A 16326-nucleotide genomic window follows, 5' to 3' on the forward strand; every position below is an offset into this window, starting at 1 on the left:
TCTGTGAGTCTAAGCGGCTTATCATTAGAAATAGGTATCAAATTGTGCTAGTGTGGGTTCGAACCGAGAAACTCTGATAATTGATTCCGCGACACTAACCACGGGACCACAACCCGACACTCGTAGTCAGATCCGACGGATCTGGTATTTCTCGGTAGAGTACCGAAAGCCGATGTATCGGATTTTGGTGGCCAAAGGGATAAAGTAATTTACAACTGCTCGAATTTACTAAAAATCCTACAATCATTTTGGAACTGGTCACACTGAAATAAATATTGCTGAAGTCGAATGTCAAGAACTGTCAAAAGTGCCAAGTGCCAACGATTGCACGAATTGCATTATGTTACCAATTATTGTTAGATGATATTTGGAATATTTACTTGTTTTGAAATCCGTGTCTTATTTTTTCCTTTACTCAAAATGTTCAGTTATTGTTTTCAGTCGTCAATCAATTAATTATTATATGTGTGTAAAAAATACCATGTGAACAATCACTTTAATTGCCATTAATTAATTAGCTTTTTAAAATTATTAAGAAAACATTGAAAATGTGGTCATTCTTCTCTCGCGATCCTACCAAGGATTTTCCCTACGAGATCGGAGATCCGGTCCAGGGTTTGAACGATAAAAGCGTTTGGAGCTTGCACAAGGGAAAGAAACGAGGTACCCAAGAGGAAGTGTCAGTCTTTTTATTTGATGTCCAGAAAAGCTCCGAAACGCAGCTAGAAGTCGCGAAGTCGGCCTTAAAAAAATTGAAGACTCTGAGACACCCCAGTCTGATGCACTTCTTAGACAGTTGCGAAAGTGATAAAGTGCTTTATATCGCAACGGAAGCTGTCGAACCTCTCTCTGTTTACTTGAACCAGTTGCCTCTGGAGGGGCAGCAAAAAGATTTATATTTAGCTTGGGGACTCTTTCAGATTACTGTAAGTTCCACATACTGATCACATACGTTTTTATATTTATGTTTGTAATGAACATTTCTTGTTGAAATTTGATGAAATTATACAAGCTTGTACAAAATTCAACAGCCCAAACATGCTCGTTTTTATTATTTATTTAATTTATTTCATAGATACATACATTTTTTTACCATATATATTACGGCTCTTTAGGCATGGCCTGTGTTGAGCTGAAATACTTACATGTTAATACAATTTTTTTATTCTATTATTATTTGTTTTTTTTTTAATAATTAGATTAAATACATTACATACAATAGATACAATAACAATTTACAGTATAAAAGTTTTACAACAAAATAATTACACCTGGACTTTTAATTAATTCACTTTCTACCTTGTCCCTTCCAACAAGAAGCGACCATCGACAGACACTGTTCTTAAAGACATGATCACTACTTAACGTTAACGGGTCATAGCATTTAATTGTCAAATAAATTGAGATTGACTACCAATGTATTATATTCATGTTCTGACACAGTTATGGTATGCAAGATACTATGCGTGTATTATGTAAAAAAATTGACTTGAAAGCATCGCCATTGTCAATATTTTCAGCATAATATTGTTGACGTTCATAGACCTAGTGTCAAATTATTTCTATGCTAATATGACAATATGACATTGTACGCTTCAGGGTTAAAACAATGTTTTTTTTTTTAAAAGAATAACCAGCAAAGCCTCTACTTTTAGAGGCTTGTCTGCAGGTAGGATAGGGAAGTTAAATGTGAAAAATACCAAGACCAATTAAAAATAAATCTTTCTTGAATTTATTTTGCAATTATTAAAGAAAACACTTTGTTTTTTACCACTTGAGTTTTATTATAGACTACATGTTTCAGAATTTAAACTTCCATCATTCAGGTCTGTATAATAACTATTATTATACAGACCTGAATGATGGAAGTTTAACTTCTGAAACATGTAATCTATAATAAAACTCAAGTGGTAAAAAACGAAGTATTTTCTTTAATCATTGTAACATGTCTTACCACAAAGTTAATGCCGAAACAAAAATAAAATATTTTGCAATTGGCGGGAATCTAACCGGCGACGCTTGTTTTGGAGTCAAACGTCTACCCAACTACGCCACTGCAGTCATTAGACAGATATAATGACGCAGAAACTTAATGCTTGTTTATATACTTTATATGAAATTCTGGAAAATTAGGGCTTTGTCCAAACTATCTAGTAGATAGTTATGAAAACATATGCATATAGCGCATTAAGATTCCAATAGAAATTGCATAGTTTTAATCTCACTCCCAACACAGGTACTGGTTCCGCTAGATAATCCGAGCAAGGTATAGGCCTTGATGCTTAAGATAGCTTAATGAATAAATACTTGACACAAAATCTATTTCACAGAGAGCATTGTCATTCTTGACAAACGACGGAAACTTGCGGCACAACAATGTGTCCATATTCTCGGTGTTTGTCACCGTGTCTGGGGAGTGGAAGTTGGGGGGGTTCGAGTTCTTGTCTCAGTACAACCAGGAGAGTGCACCGTCTCTGGCCGTGAAAATTCTGCCAGCACTCGACATTTACGACCCACCGGAAAAAAATGACCCCGTAAAACTCAAATCTGTGACAAAATGGTAAGTTTTCATAAAAAGTGTTACTTTATTAAATATACAATGGAAAGGTGATTAGCCCTACGCTCCATGTACTAGTTCCACAACTGGTTAAGTGATGACTTTACACACGTGTTACATTCACCAGTTCTACCCATGATTGACAACCACACTACTCCAATTTTTGGAACTCCTAGATATACTGATCAAACCCGTGACACAGTATATGTGAGTTAACAACAGCCATCTGTGTTGGAATGAGAAAACTTTTATTCCAGAGAATCTCCATATTTCCATATATTTTCATATTTATAGATAATCCTTATTTGTGAAGAAATATTTGGAGACACCATCAAAATCGCAAAATCGTTGAACACATCATCAGAATATTGTAATTTTATTGTTTATATTTAAATAAATATGATGGTAAAAAAATTAATTTCAGCTCTACAGATATGTGGGGACTAGGCTGCCTTATTTGGGAAGTATTCAACGGCCCACTGACCAAACAATCTAGTTTAAAAATGTTGGAATCTCTCCCGAAACAATTAAGTTCCTTGTACTGCGAACTAGTAAGTGCCAATCCTGCATCCAGACCAAACCCGGCTGATATTATTACAAGGTAATCTTATCTAGTTTACTGTTTTATTACTGTTTTAATTGATTCGGCAGTCATTTTATCCATTTTTTATTTTTATTTTCCTTGTGTCATTTACATACCACTATTTCTTAAATCATTATTCAACACAATTATTGTGTTTGTTAATGATGCTGAATTCATCAAAACAGCTGTCACAATGTGATGATGAATTTGATCAATATGATTTTTTTAAATAGTGGTATTTGTCAAGTAAAATTGAAATTGAAAATTATTTTACTGTCTGTATTCCTATAGATGCCTCCCTTCTTCTCTTCCTCCCTGGCTTCCATTTTTCGTCACTGTATTCATGTGAATTTTAAATCAACCACATATAAATTGAAACTTTCTGATAATTATGATATATGTGAGATTCACACATTTCGGGCGGGTGTATTTTAAGCCTACGGACCGCTGGCGACAGGATTTGATAATTATGTACTTATAGTCAAGACATTAACAAAGAGATTAGAACATAATATTCATTTAAAAACATTAAATATGTAATTCCTTCTTTTCTGACTTTGAAATGCGTCCAGCGCAGAAGGTAAAAATACCTTTCCCGTAAGGAAGCTTCAATCAACCAAATGGGTAGCCTTTCCCGTCCATAGTGTGTTAAGATGAAATAACCGTATCTCAAATGTACTTTGTGATTCGGTTAATTCTTGGGAGGTAATATAAAACGACAGCATTGATAGAAGACTGTATTGTCTTGGTTTTAAAATGTGCATATTCCGTACTGAAGCTGGAGGAATTATATAGCTATTCTTACAATAGTAAAACACATTTAATTTACATTTATACAGGCGCCGTGGCGTAGTTGTTTAAACGTCCGACTGCGAAACTGACGTTGCGGGCTTGATTCCTGCTAATTGCAAAATAAATTCAAAAAAGATTTATTTTCTACTGCTCAGAGTATTTTTTATGTATTTTATACATTTACCTTCCCTATCTTTACTATCCTACCTGCAAACTAACCTCTAAAAGTAGAGGCATTGCATAGTATGCCTTATTAAAAATGACAAGGAAAAAATCTTTGAAGGTTATTTGTAATAGCAGTGTTATCATTTTTAATATTTTTATAAAACTTTGATTACAGATGCCGTAAGCCTGGAGGATATTTTAAGAATGATTTAGTAGATACTCTGCTCTTTCTAGAGGAAATACAAATAAAGGATAAGGCGGAAAAAAGCAGATTTTTCTCTAATTTAAGCGGACAATTAGATAATTTTCCCGAAGGTGTTTGTACGCATAAAATATTACCACAACTCTTGACGGCTTTTCAATATGGAGATGCTGGAAGCGCTGTTCTTTCTCCTATGTTTAAGGTACAATCATTTATAATTTTCCATTTACCATTTGATTCTTTTGAACGAGCAGTGTTCGCGGACGGTACATGCGTCGTAACGCATCAACCCTAGCACTGCTCATGTGTTTCGACTTGCATTACATAAGATAAACACTCGAACTGAGCTTGTCTCTCATAACTCTTAAATTGAGTAAATTCTTTAAACAATATATAAAATAACCTGATATTTTTAGTTCTATTTTTGTAAAACAAACCACCAGCGTGAAGTAGTTAACATTAATTGAAAATCTGTCAATATTAAACCAAGCTAGCAATTCTTTGCCCTCAGCTATCAACAAAAAGCTGAAACCTTTTACCTACTAAAAAATTTGCTTTATTTTAGCTTGGTAGACTCCTGAGTGATGCAGATTACCAGAAGCAAATAGTTCCTTGTGTTGTGAAGCTTTTCGCCTCAAACGACAGGACCACTCGGTCGCGTTTGCTGCAGCAATTAGATTTATTCATTTCTCACATACAAAATGGAACAGTAAGTATGATATCCGTACAGTAAAACCTCGATATAACGGACCTCTATTCAACAAACTTTGGATATAACGGTAAAAAAAACAGTCATGTAAACAAATTAAAAATGTCCTGTTAATATTAAACATGCTTAAATTAAAGTATCGCCGCTTGGAAGCAATTTTAAGCAGCCATGATAATAAAAAATGATGTCTCAAAACTTCAAAAGTGCAAACATAACTTGATTCCTTTTTCAAAGTAAGATTACCGAAAGCAAGCGCGTCAATATCAACGCACCGTCATTCACAATGAGTGTCTGACGACAATAAATAGAATTTTGTTTGTGTTTTGTATTGTTTATTTACATCTAAATACTTGTTGTTTGATTTATTTAAAACTTATTTTTAAATTTAAGTTTAACAGACTTTCAGCTTTTGTGGACACCCGCTCCCCCCCCAAATGAGTCCATTATACCGAGGCTTTACTGTACTTCTTTTTGTTCAAATATCTACTGCTTACTTCATACATGTTATATGTGGTACTTTTGACTCGCAGGTAAACGATCAAATATTTCCGCAAGTGGTGAACGGTTTCCTAGACACAAACCCGATAATTAGAGAACAGACTGTGAAATCTATAATTCATCTCGCTCCGAAGCTGAACTACAACAACTTGAATGTTGAGGTCCTGCGACATTTTGCGAGATTACAATCCAAGGATGATCAGGGTGGCATCAGGTAAAATAACTACATGTATGTGATTGTTACAATCAATGTTTAGGATTATTCCATGTGATAACCTTTCAATGTGATTTATCCACCTCCGTAGTGTAGTGGTTAGCGCGTTTAGCTACCATGCTGTCATGTGATCCCCAGGGGGGTCAAAATAAATGTATTTTTTTTCACTAAAATATTTTGCAACCTTGCCATCATATAGTAAACAACCAAATGAACATTGCGTCAATTTGATGCTGTAAAATCACTAATTACCGCCTCCGTAGTGTAATAGTCAGCACGCTCGGCTTCCGTTCTGGAGGTCCCGGATTCGATTCCCAAGGGGGGTCAAATATATATAAGTGATTTTTTCACTCTAATATTTATTCAATACTACCCTGGACTGGTACCTGAAGCGTAGGGCTGATCACCTTTCCTTCATGTGTTAACGATCAAGATAACACTGTGTTTTTAAAATGCAGTGTAATAATGCAAATTTAAATAATTACTTTTATTAATTTTCACCCCCCCCCCACGGTAGGCAAACGCGCTGACGGACATATCTAAGTCAAGGTGGACATCTAACTATTTTCATATAGATATTTTTTTTTTTGTATAAGCTGTATAATTCCCAAATAAATAAGTGATTACACATTTGCAGAACCAACACGACGGTATGCCTGGGCAAGATAGCCCCGCACCTGCACCCGCAGATCCGGCAGAAGGTGCTGATCTCGGCCTTCGTGCGCGCCACGCGGGACCCCTTCCCGCCGGCGCGGCAGGCCGGTGTGCTGGCGCTGGCCGCCACGCAGCAGTACTTCCTGCTGGCCGAGGTGGCCCTGCGCATCCTGCCCGCGCTCTGCCCGCTCGCGCTGGACGCCGAGAAGCAGGTGCGGGACTCGGTCTTCCGCACCGTGCGCGGCTTCCTCGGGAAGCTGGAGAAGGTCTCCGAGGACCCCAGCCTCAAGGAGGACATGGGTATGTTTATCAATGTATATATGGTCAAGTATTTTTTTGTATTTTATATATTAACACTATTATTCTAGTTCTACTTATAATAATTATACCCTTGTACCCTTTACTAAATAATATTGTATACCCACACACAGGCCATGCCTTTGTGGGATCTTTTTTTGTATTTATATTTATATTTTATTCATATTTTTTTGTATTTGAATGTCATGTAATGCAAAAGAAAAAAATGGCACACAAAATAAATATGGGTGATTTTGACCTATGGATTTGATTTTTAAATAAATATGGGTGATGTGACCTTCATATTTATTTATTTAATTTAGTTTTTGTTTTAAAAAGGGAAACATTTGTGTTTTTATTATTTTCAAATTCTGGTAGAGTGGGTTCGAAACGAGAAACTCTGACTTAAGAGTTGGCGACACTAACCACGGAACCACAACCCGACACGATTCTCCTGGACTGGTACAAGAAATGCAGGGTTGATCACCTTGCCTCCATGCAATTAATAATCTAGACTGTGTTGCTACGATGTAGTGCCCTATGCACTTAAAACTTGAGGGTTAAAAAAAACAACAAAAAAACATAATTTTTTGTACAGTTTTTAGTATTTAAAAAAAAACGGTTTTCAATTGTTTTATGTTTATATTTTTGATATCAACCATCGTACCATTAGTGACATCTGTGGTTAGAAAGAGAGAAAAAATATCAATAGAAAATGCCCTTTTTTGTATACATAGAACTGCAGTCCATAAAACGCTCACATGTGTACATTCATCTGTAACTCCTGGGCATCTTATATCTATGAAATGCGCATGTCAATGCAGTTAGGTACTGAAATATATTTTTATTGCATTCCACAGAGGCAGACGTCCATACGGCCACTCCGTCCCTGAGCAACGCAGCCGCCACGTGGGCCGGATGGGCCGTAACAGCCGTGGCCGCCAAGTTCTACCGCAGCCACTCGGACACTGCCGGACGCCCCCACCAAGGGGGCACTCCAAAACTCATGTCTAAGCCGGCTTCATTGGGTAATGATTTATCTTAAAATGTAATACCATTCTATCCAGATATAATATTTCTCTTTTATAAATCTCGGTGCAGGAAATCATCACCAAACAACTCGAAACAAGACTACCCGAACGCTGCTCGGGTTAGTCAATAAAAACAAATATGTACATATATATATTTGGGTCGGGCAAATCAATACCCATATTATTTTTTCACTCAAATATTTATTCAATATTACCCTGGACCGGTACCTAAAACGGAGGGCTGATCACCATTCCTTTGTGTGTTAACAATCAAGATAACACTGCGTTTATATGATGCACTGCCCTATGCACCATCTTGTGTCCAAGATGTCCACCTTGGCTTAGATATGTCCTTCAGCGCCTTTGCCTACCGTGCTGGGGTTCAATTCCCAGGGGGGGGAGTGAAAATTAATAAAAGTAATTATTTATATTTGCATTATTACACTGCATTTTATAAACACAGTGTTATCTTGATCGTTAATACACGAAGGAAAGGTGATCAGCCCTACGCTTCAGGTACCAGTCCAGGGTGATATTGAATAAATATTAGAGTGAAAAAAATCACTTATATTTATTTGACCCCCCCTGGGAATCGAACCCGAAATGGTAGCCGAGCGTGCTGACCATTACACTATATTGGCGGACAACGTACAACATGCATTGGTGTTTCGTCTAATGGTACTGGAACACTTGTAATGAGGAAGACGGAAACGCGCAAATGAAGACACTTATTTATTTATAAAAAAATTACAAAGTGAAAAGAACAAAGCGACACCAATATAAAAAGAGCGAACGCGACGTATGCACGTTTGAATATTAATCTAATCTGAGCACCAAAATATTGGTCCTCCACCCCTTATATACGATTTTAAAGGCGTTGCATGTGGTGGGGACAATATTGTAAACATTTCAAGCTTAATGAACTGCGTCTCTTTGTTCTTCTCAAAAACATTTATGCCTACAATTTTAATAAACAAATTGTTATAAGAAGTACACAATTTTTGGCATGAACAATTCTTCTTCTTTCCATGTTCGCTCAGGTGGGAGCATATGGCCAACACGAGACATTTCCAAGTCACTCTATCACGCGCCATCTCCTTGGCTTCCTCCCAGGTCAGTCCGGCGTCTCGATGTTCCGCTGATTATAGTCGGTGAATGTTCGTCAGCGGCCTTCCGGGGCGCCGGAATCCTCGGGGTTGGAAGAAGAGACATAAGGGGTTGATGCTCTCAGGTGGCATTCTAAGGACATGTCCCAACCATGTCCACCTTCTCCTCTTCAGGACTTCCAGTATGAGGGGCTGTTGAGTTCTTCTCCTCACATCGTCATTCCTGACGAAGTCATACTACTTTATACCCAGAATTCGCCTCAGGCACCTATTTTCAAAACTATTTGCATGAACAATAGGAGTTTATAATTCTATATAAGAGTTTATAAAGAATGGTTTCTTTTCAGAGCAACCTTCCTCGAGCAGCATGTCCACGACGACGTCGTCGGTGACGTCCATGACGTCCCTGGAGCGCAGCGAGTCGGCCTCGGACTACGACCCGGAGCACTGGGACATGGGGGCGCAGTGGGGCGAGCTGGGCGGGCCCGCCGGCGTGGGGGGCCCCGCGCCCGCCGCGCCCCTTTCTGCCACACTCGAGGCGCTCAGCGAGGCCGACGGCTGGGACAACGAGGAGTGGGGCACGCTGGAAGAAGAACCGGTAAAATCATTCAACACAAACTCTTTATATAATGGTGTACTGCATCATTATCGTCTTCTCTCCTGTGTGTGTCATGTTAGGTCACCCTGACGTCGACTATCACTTGTGAATAATTGTCTTCATCTCTTGGGCTTTGCTATTCTTCATTTTCTTTTTCTTCTGCTTGGTGTAGGCCTTGTGGCCTGTTTTTAAGAAGGATTCGATTCCCAGCTGTCAATCCATCTCTTTGGTAGTCTACCCGGAAGTCATCTACCTTTTTGGTTGGTCGTGCAGTGCAATGTGGATGGTTCTATTCTTCTCACATGTGCATACCATTGTCTCAGCGTTTTTTACCACCCTACTCTCGGGTTATTATTTGAGTTAATTCTGTAGAAAAAAATCATCTTTTTTCCTACAGAATTTTGAAAACCATTTTGTATTCAAACCTGAATTTTTTTTCCACAATAGATGCTTTTAGGTCGGAATTGATGTACTTTTTCGTTAGCGTGTTCCCTCTCTCTGTCTCGTATTAAATATTTTTGGCACAGGGTTAGCGCAATGGTGCGGAATAAAGACGCGTATCACGTACGCTCGTATGTGTAGGGCGGTTAACTGCTTTGCTATTAATCCCTAGAAAATATAAAATTAGGATTTTAAAAAGTCAATCCATGTAATATATTCTTCTCCTTCTTACCCTTATCCACACCCAATGGTGCATAGAGCACCGCGTTATATTGACACAGTGTTATCTTACCCACATGAAGGCAAGGTGTTTTTTCCTTCGCTAAGTCCAAGATAATTGAAATAAATATTAAAGTCTAAAATCACTAATATTTATTTTACCCCTCCCCCTTGGGAATCGAACCGAGACCTCCAGCATGGTAACTAAAAACGCTACCCATTACACCACGGAAGCGATTAAGCAATTACGACATGCAATTTCAGTATAATATAATTGAAAAGATCAAAATCTTTACCACTTTTATGAATTTCTTTCTAAATTTCATTTGTAATCTTGCTCTAACATTCTAGTTTAAGATTTAAATTTTATTTATAAACTTGAAACTTATTTTGAAAATTTATTAAGAAACTTTTAAATATATTTTTTTTAAATAACTTGTTAATTCATGATCTTTATATCAACTTAAAAAGACAAAAATACAACTCTATGATTGTGGCAACCACTCTTATTAACTGAAATATCTGATTTGTATTTAGAGTGCGGCCGCATCTCTCTCGAGCCCCAGTGAGACGTGGGCCCCCAACTCCAACTGGACGGAGCACCCCATCAGCAACGCGGCGCCCAACAACGGCAAGGAGAACAGCAGCACCACGGCCAACACCACCACCAGCCACGGGAACAGCATGGACGCCCTCAGCGCCTGGGAGGATGGAGAATTCGAACCCATCGATGAAGTCAATGCCAGTGAGTTACATAATAATAAACGCCAAATAATATTATTATCCGCCTCCGTAGTGTAATGGTCAGCACGCTTGGCTACCGTTCTGGAGGTCCCGGGTTTAATTCCCAGGGGAGTTCAAATAAATATAAGTGATTTTTTTTCACACTAATATTTATTCAATACTACCCTGGACTGGTACCTGAAGCGAAGGGCTAATCACCTGTTCTTCATGTGTTAACGATCAAGATAACACGCGTTTATGTGATGCAGTGCCCTATGCACCATCGGTGAGGATGAGGGTTTGAAGAAAATGAACAAGTTGTATGAATAATTGATATGGTATGATATGAATCATAATTATTCATTATTTATCATTAACTATTAAATATACTAATGTATATTTAAAACCTGAAGCAATGGGCGGATCACATTTCCTTCATGTGTTAACGATCAAGAAAACACTGCGTTTATATGATGCAGTGCCCTATGCACCATTGGGGCGCGGATAAGGGTTTGAAGAAGAAGAATATTACAATCACTGATTGAGCAATCAATACTGTTCACATTTTAACCAGCGCACTAAAGTTGTGGACTGATGGCGTGGAATGCTTTTCCACCAGCAGTTAGAAATAGTGGGAGTGAGATGATCTTTAAAAATAAAAAAAATATTTGTTTGCTAAATCATTTCCACAATCTCCTTTTCCCCAATTTAATCACAGTGAAGCGCCCTTGAAGTTATCCAAAATTATTATTATAACATTAAAATTATTATTATATGCGTACATATCTTCAAAACACACATTCAACAATACATATAATATAGTACTAAAAAAAGAGATTCCTCTAAAAGAGCGTGTTTCAGGTACTTGTATAAAGAAGATAGCACGATGATTAGTACCCCCAGGGGCGTGCTTTTATAGGCAGAAAAGCAGTGCCTATCCTAACATACCTGCGTGACATATAAAAATGCAACCAGTATCTACCCTACCTTACAAAGTAGTATTTAGCTTATCTTACTGCCTACCCTGATTAATTCTCTGTGCACGTTACTGAGTAAGCACAGAGAGTACAGAAGCAAATTCAACATTCAATTCAATTCAATTCAATTCAATTTATTCAATAATTAATATATACATTACAAACAAACATTTAAGGCGTATACATTAAAAAAACAAATTAAAAATTACGCAAGAAGACTCTTCTTAAATGTGTAGAAGAATCTCGCTTCGGAAAACTCCTTCGGACACATGGAACAGATCAATATCCAATGTGATATTGTTCAACATAGCGGTAGCTCTTCCTACAGGCATAACCATCGGCAGGTTGGTCCTGTGTATAGGAATGTGAAACAATCTATGCCGACGCTGTCTTAGGTAACTATCGGGAACATACAGACCAATGCTCTGGATAATTTCAGGATTATCGATCATACCGCGCAACAATCGATAAAAATGCGTAATCAAATACACATTCCTTCTAGTCTCTAAACTATTGTAGCCAAGCTTACCCTGGAGAAACTGGGTCGGGTAGAGCCAAGGATAATAGCCGTACTCTCTCATGTAGAGATACCTCAAAAACTTCTTTTGGACTTTCTCTACCATAAGAGAGTACTTAAGCTCGTGTGGCCCCCAAATCATCGAGCCACTCTCGAGTCTACTAATATTGTGAATAAATAATGTTTTGTCAGTAAATTAACATTGGTATTTTACTATTTGCAGACACAGGTAATGTCAATAAATTGGAAGAAATGAAGAGAAAGAGAGAAGAAAGGAAACTGCAGAGGCAGAGAGAGCTAGAGGCGCGACGGACTGCTAGAACTCAGCAGGGGCCCATGAAATTAGCTACCAAAAAACCCCAACCATTTTAGCTCTATAAAACATTTCCATTTTGCTTATATGACTTTTTGATATCCCTAAAATCTAATATATTAATAAAAATTATCTTAACTTTAAATTTTATAATGTTTATTTTTATAAAAGCCTTAGCCAGCATTCGGCATCCTTTTCCTTTAGCTTGTCTTTTCATTTTTTGCTCTGACCTTTCCAAATATTTAATATTGTGAATAAATGATAAACACCAATTTTATAGGCAGTTGCTATAGAGAAGAGTACATTACCGTGTTCTCTTTAATCCATTTAGATTTATGGTATATAATGAGATACTTTTAAGCTCAAACAGCAGTTTTAATAAGCTATGAAATAGATATTGTTAGAAATTTTTACCAATATATAATATATGTAGGTCTTTTTTATCTTTCAATTACGTTATTTTATGACAGTTGAATCTTAAACATTCCCTTCTATCTACAATTTGAGTAAATTTTCAAAGGTTGCTTTGCTGCATTCAAGGGTTCGGGGACGGTCAGTAAAATGATCTATGTTTCTGGTAAATGATGCTCATCAATGTGACCAATTGATCATTTAAAAGCAACTGAAGCAATTGTCATTTGTGGGCTCTCATTGATGGAAAATTACACTGGTTGACAGTAATTTTGTTAAATGCATAACTGTGGTGGTTTCTGATGTACTTTAGAGTTCAGTTTTTTTTTAAATTTACATATGTTCAGAGAGAGAAAAAAGTTCATTGACAAAATTTTACTTTTTGTCTATTAATTAATTATAAAGTCCGTTTTTTACGACTGATTTTAAATTTGTATAGCATTTATTTTTGCAATGAAATTAGTAAGGTGTTTTTGTAATTCAAAATTAAAATAAAAAATTGTTAAAATTACATTTTAGTTAGATAAATATATGAATATATAATTAAGTAAATCAAACTAAACTAATCACTGTATAACGGTATGATCGTTTTATGGAGAAACCTTACCAAAAAATAACGCATTGCAAATTTGAATTCAGATCAAAATATCAATTAAAAAACAGCCACAATAATTAATTTGACTGACAAAATGTCAAATTTTGTCAGCATTACCAAAAATTTTATTAAAGCACATTTATACGCGTCATTGACGCGTTCGATTGCTCGTTTTACTGTCCAATTTCCAATTTTTCAATCAGTTGCTCACCAAGTGGCAAATACACCACATGTATCGTGCCCTTAAGTACTCTTGAGTTCCAGAATTATGGAAAGTAAAATCAAAATATTATTTAAGCAAAATTAACTTTTTCACTCACTGCCAGTGCTGTTTCTACACAGATATCTACATAACAACTGGGGAAAAACATGAACACACTGAGCGAAGTTCCACTATTGCGCTTAAATTCAAACCTTCAATTGATGGAAACAGATTGCCAAGCTTCATTGACTGTCCCTGGCCCCTTTTAACATAACTAAGTTTATTTTATTTGTCACAAATTCTAAAGGTGTGATTATAATTTGCATAGGAAATTTGTTGAGTGTTTTAAGACCCGCTAATTTGTAAATGGTTTCTTGGATATTCTTCAAAACGGTTTGTCGGCATTATATTTGCGTAAGTCAATTACATATCAAGTTTTTTAAATAGTTAAATATTCTAATTGACTGAATATTTGTGCCCTTTGTATTTCAATATGTACCCATAAAATTTATTCTTAAGTATATCACTATGTAATGAAAAAGTGATGTAAAATGAAATTTACTATTCCCAGTTTTTTAGCGACAAAAATTCAGTATGTCAAATGGTGTTTTTGGTTTAGAAAATCTAACATATAAATATATATATATATATATATATATATATATATATATATATATATATATATATATATATATATATATATATATATATATATATATATATATATATATATATATATATATATATATATATATATATATATATATATATATATATATATATATATATATATATATATATATATATATATATATATATATATATATATATATATATATATATATATATATATATATATATATATAATATATATATATATATATATATATTTATATATATATATGTATGTATGTATGTATGTATATACATACATACATACATACATACATACATACATACATACATACATACATACATATATATATATATATATATATATATATATAAGATAAAAAATTGTCCAAATTTCTCCATTACTCCTTAGAATAATAATACAGTTAATTTTATTTCTTCTCAGTTATTGCATACCAAAAATATTATTATTTAACATGTTTTTTTAATAAAAATTGTTAAATGTATACTGTATTCGTAATTTCTGTGTGCTTTCGGAATAAGTTTAATATTAGTGAAGGGGAAATTTTCCCTCTAAGTTTGTGTGCAAAAATTCTGCGTGTGCACAAAACAATTTACATGTGTGGCACAATTTTGTATTTGAGATTAATTTTCATGTGATTTCAAATGATACACCAAATAAACAACATTGTATGGAAAATTTCGTAACTGTGTGAAATAAGTGTTAATCAATTTCCAAACCCGATGATTTAGTAAAATTAAATGAATATGATGATCAATACATATTATTAATGTGGTGTTTTCAATTTATTCGACGAAATGTCATAGTGAAATCTGCACAAATTCAACAAATCAATTAAAAACAAAACATGCACTTATCATCTTTAAACTACAGTGAAACCCCTATTTTACATTTTTCAAAAAACTAATAAAATACCTTAACGGAGGGAAAATATAAATGGGGGCATTGAAAGAAATAACACAGAATTATTTTTTTTAGATTAGTTTGTTTTTTTTGTATCATTTTTTTAATCATGTATGTATATAAATTTGAAAGTTTCATCTTGAATGCTTGAAAAATATGTTTTATGACCCTCAATGTACTTGCAATCTAACCATCCATTTGATGCAGTAAATCCTTGCATGTTTAGTCGATTTGCAATGCCTAGTGGCTTTTCACGAACGATTGAACCTCCAATAGATATTGCTGGCTCATGCATTGTCAAACCATTCTTTTATAATATTTTCTAGTTTGTCATACTGACTGGCGTGTGTAACTAACATATTTTGTGAATATTTTCAACATAAATTGCAGGAATAAATAACCTAAACGCGGGTAATAAATGTACTAATATATCTCTCACTCTTTTCAAGAACGTAATAAATCAAAAATCGACAATTTTCACTTGTGCATGGTTTCGGAATACCCAAAAAATTTACTATATCTCAGCAAAAAAGGCATATTTTTAACTTAATATTTACCCGCTACAGGGCAGAAAATGTTGTTTTTGCATTTTGAAGAAAATGTATTGTTTAATTATTTTTTTAAATAAACCAAATATTTTTCAAATGGAGAAAAAACCTTCAGGTTTTACCTAAAAAGATCTGTTGCACAGTAAAAAGTTCAATAAGTGGCTTGATATTTATTTTTCATACATTGTGTTATATTTTTAAACTTTAAAAACGTTCTCCTGAAAAATCAAGTTTTTTGATTTATGACGTTCTTGAAAGGAGTGAGCGATATATTGGGACTGAAATAGGTAAATGTAAAATCCGTGTTTCACTGTATCTTTATAACGTAACAAAAAGGTTGTTTTTTTTAAATAAATATACAAGAAATCATGGTCTAATTAAATTGTTTTCACTTTTTGAGTGCCCATATGAAGCTT

At 35.1% G+C, this 16326-nt stretch overlaps 1 protein-coding gene across 1 annotated transcript; it reads left to right on the top strand.

Annotated features, from left to right (window-relative positions):
* The first annotated feature begins 260 nt into the window (after positions 1-260).
* On the top strand, positions 261-12741 carry yata (N-terminal kinase-like protein yata). The gene is made up of 11 exons (XM_088277777.1): positions 261-926; positions 2331-2560; positions 2982-3158; positions 4273-4501; positions 4865-5008; positions 5539-5720; positions 6358-6674; positions 7532-7699; positions 9156-9406; positions 10604-10811; positions 12507-12741. Exons 1-11 carry the CDS (start codon positions 549-551, stop codon positions 12653-12655), a joined length of 2433 nt encoding a protein of 810 aa, XP_088133903.1. The 5' UTR covers positions 261-548; the 3' UTR covers positions 12656-12741.
* The last annotated feature ends 3585 nt before the right edge of the window (positions 12742-16326 follow it).

The sequence above is a fragment of the Brachycentrus maculatus genome, unplaced genomic scaffold (assembly GCF_059751285.1).
Source record: "Brachycentrus maculatus isolate JH-2025_06_01 unplaced genomic scaffold, ASM5975128v1 h1tg000050l, whole genome shotgun sequence".
Classification (NCBI taxonomy): domain Eukaryota; kingdom Metazoa; phylum Arthropoda; class Insecta; order Trichoptera; family Brachycentridae; genus Brachycentrus; species Brachycentrus maculatus.

Excerpts from the sequence above, each read along its gene's own strand:
- yata (XM_088277777.1), top strand. The coding sequence starts at position 549 with ATGTGGTCATTCTTCTCTCGCGATCCTACCAAGGATTTTCCCTACGAG. Across the intron at positions 7,700-9,155 it reads GTCTAAGCCGGCTTCATTGG|AGCAACCTTCCTCGAGCAGC; the intron begins GTAATGATTTAT and ends GTTTCTTTTCAG. Across the intron at positions 9,407-10,603 it reads GCACGCTGGAAGAAGAACCG|AGTGCGGCCGCATCTCTCTC; the intron begins GTAAAATCATTC and ends ATTTGTATTTAG.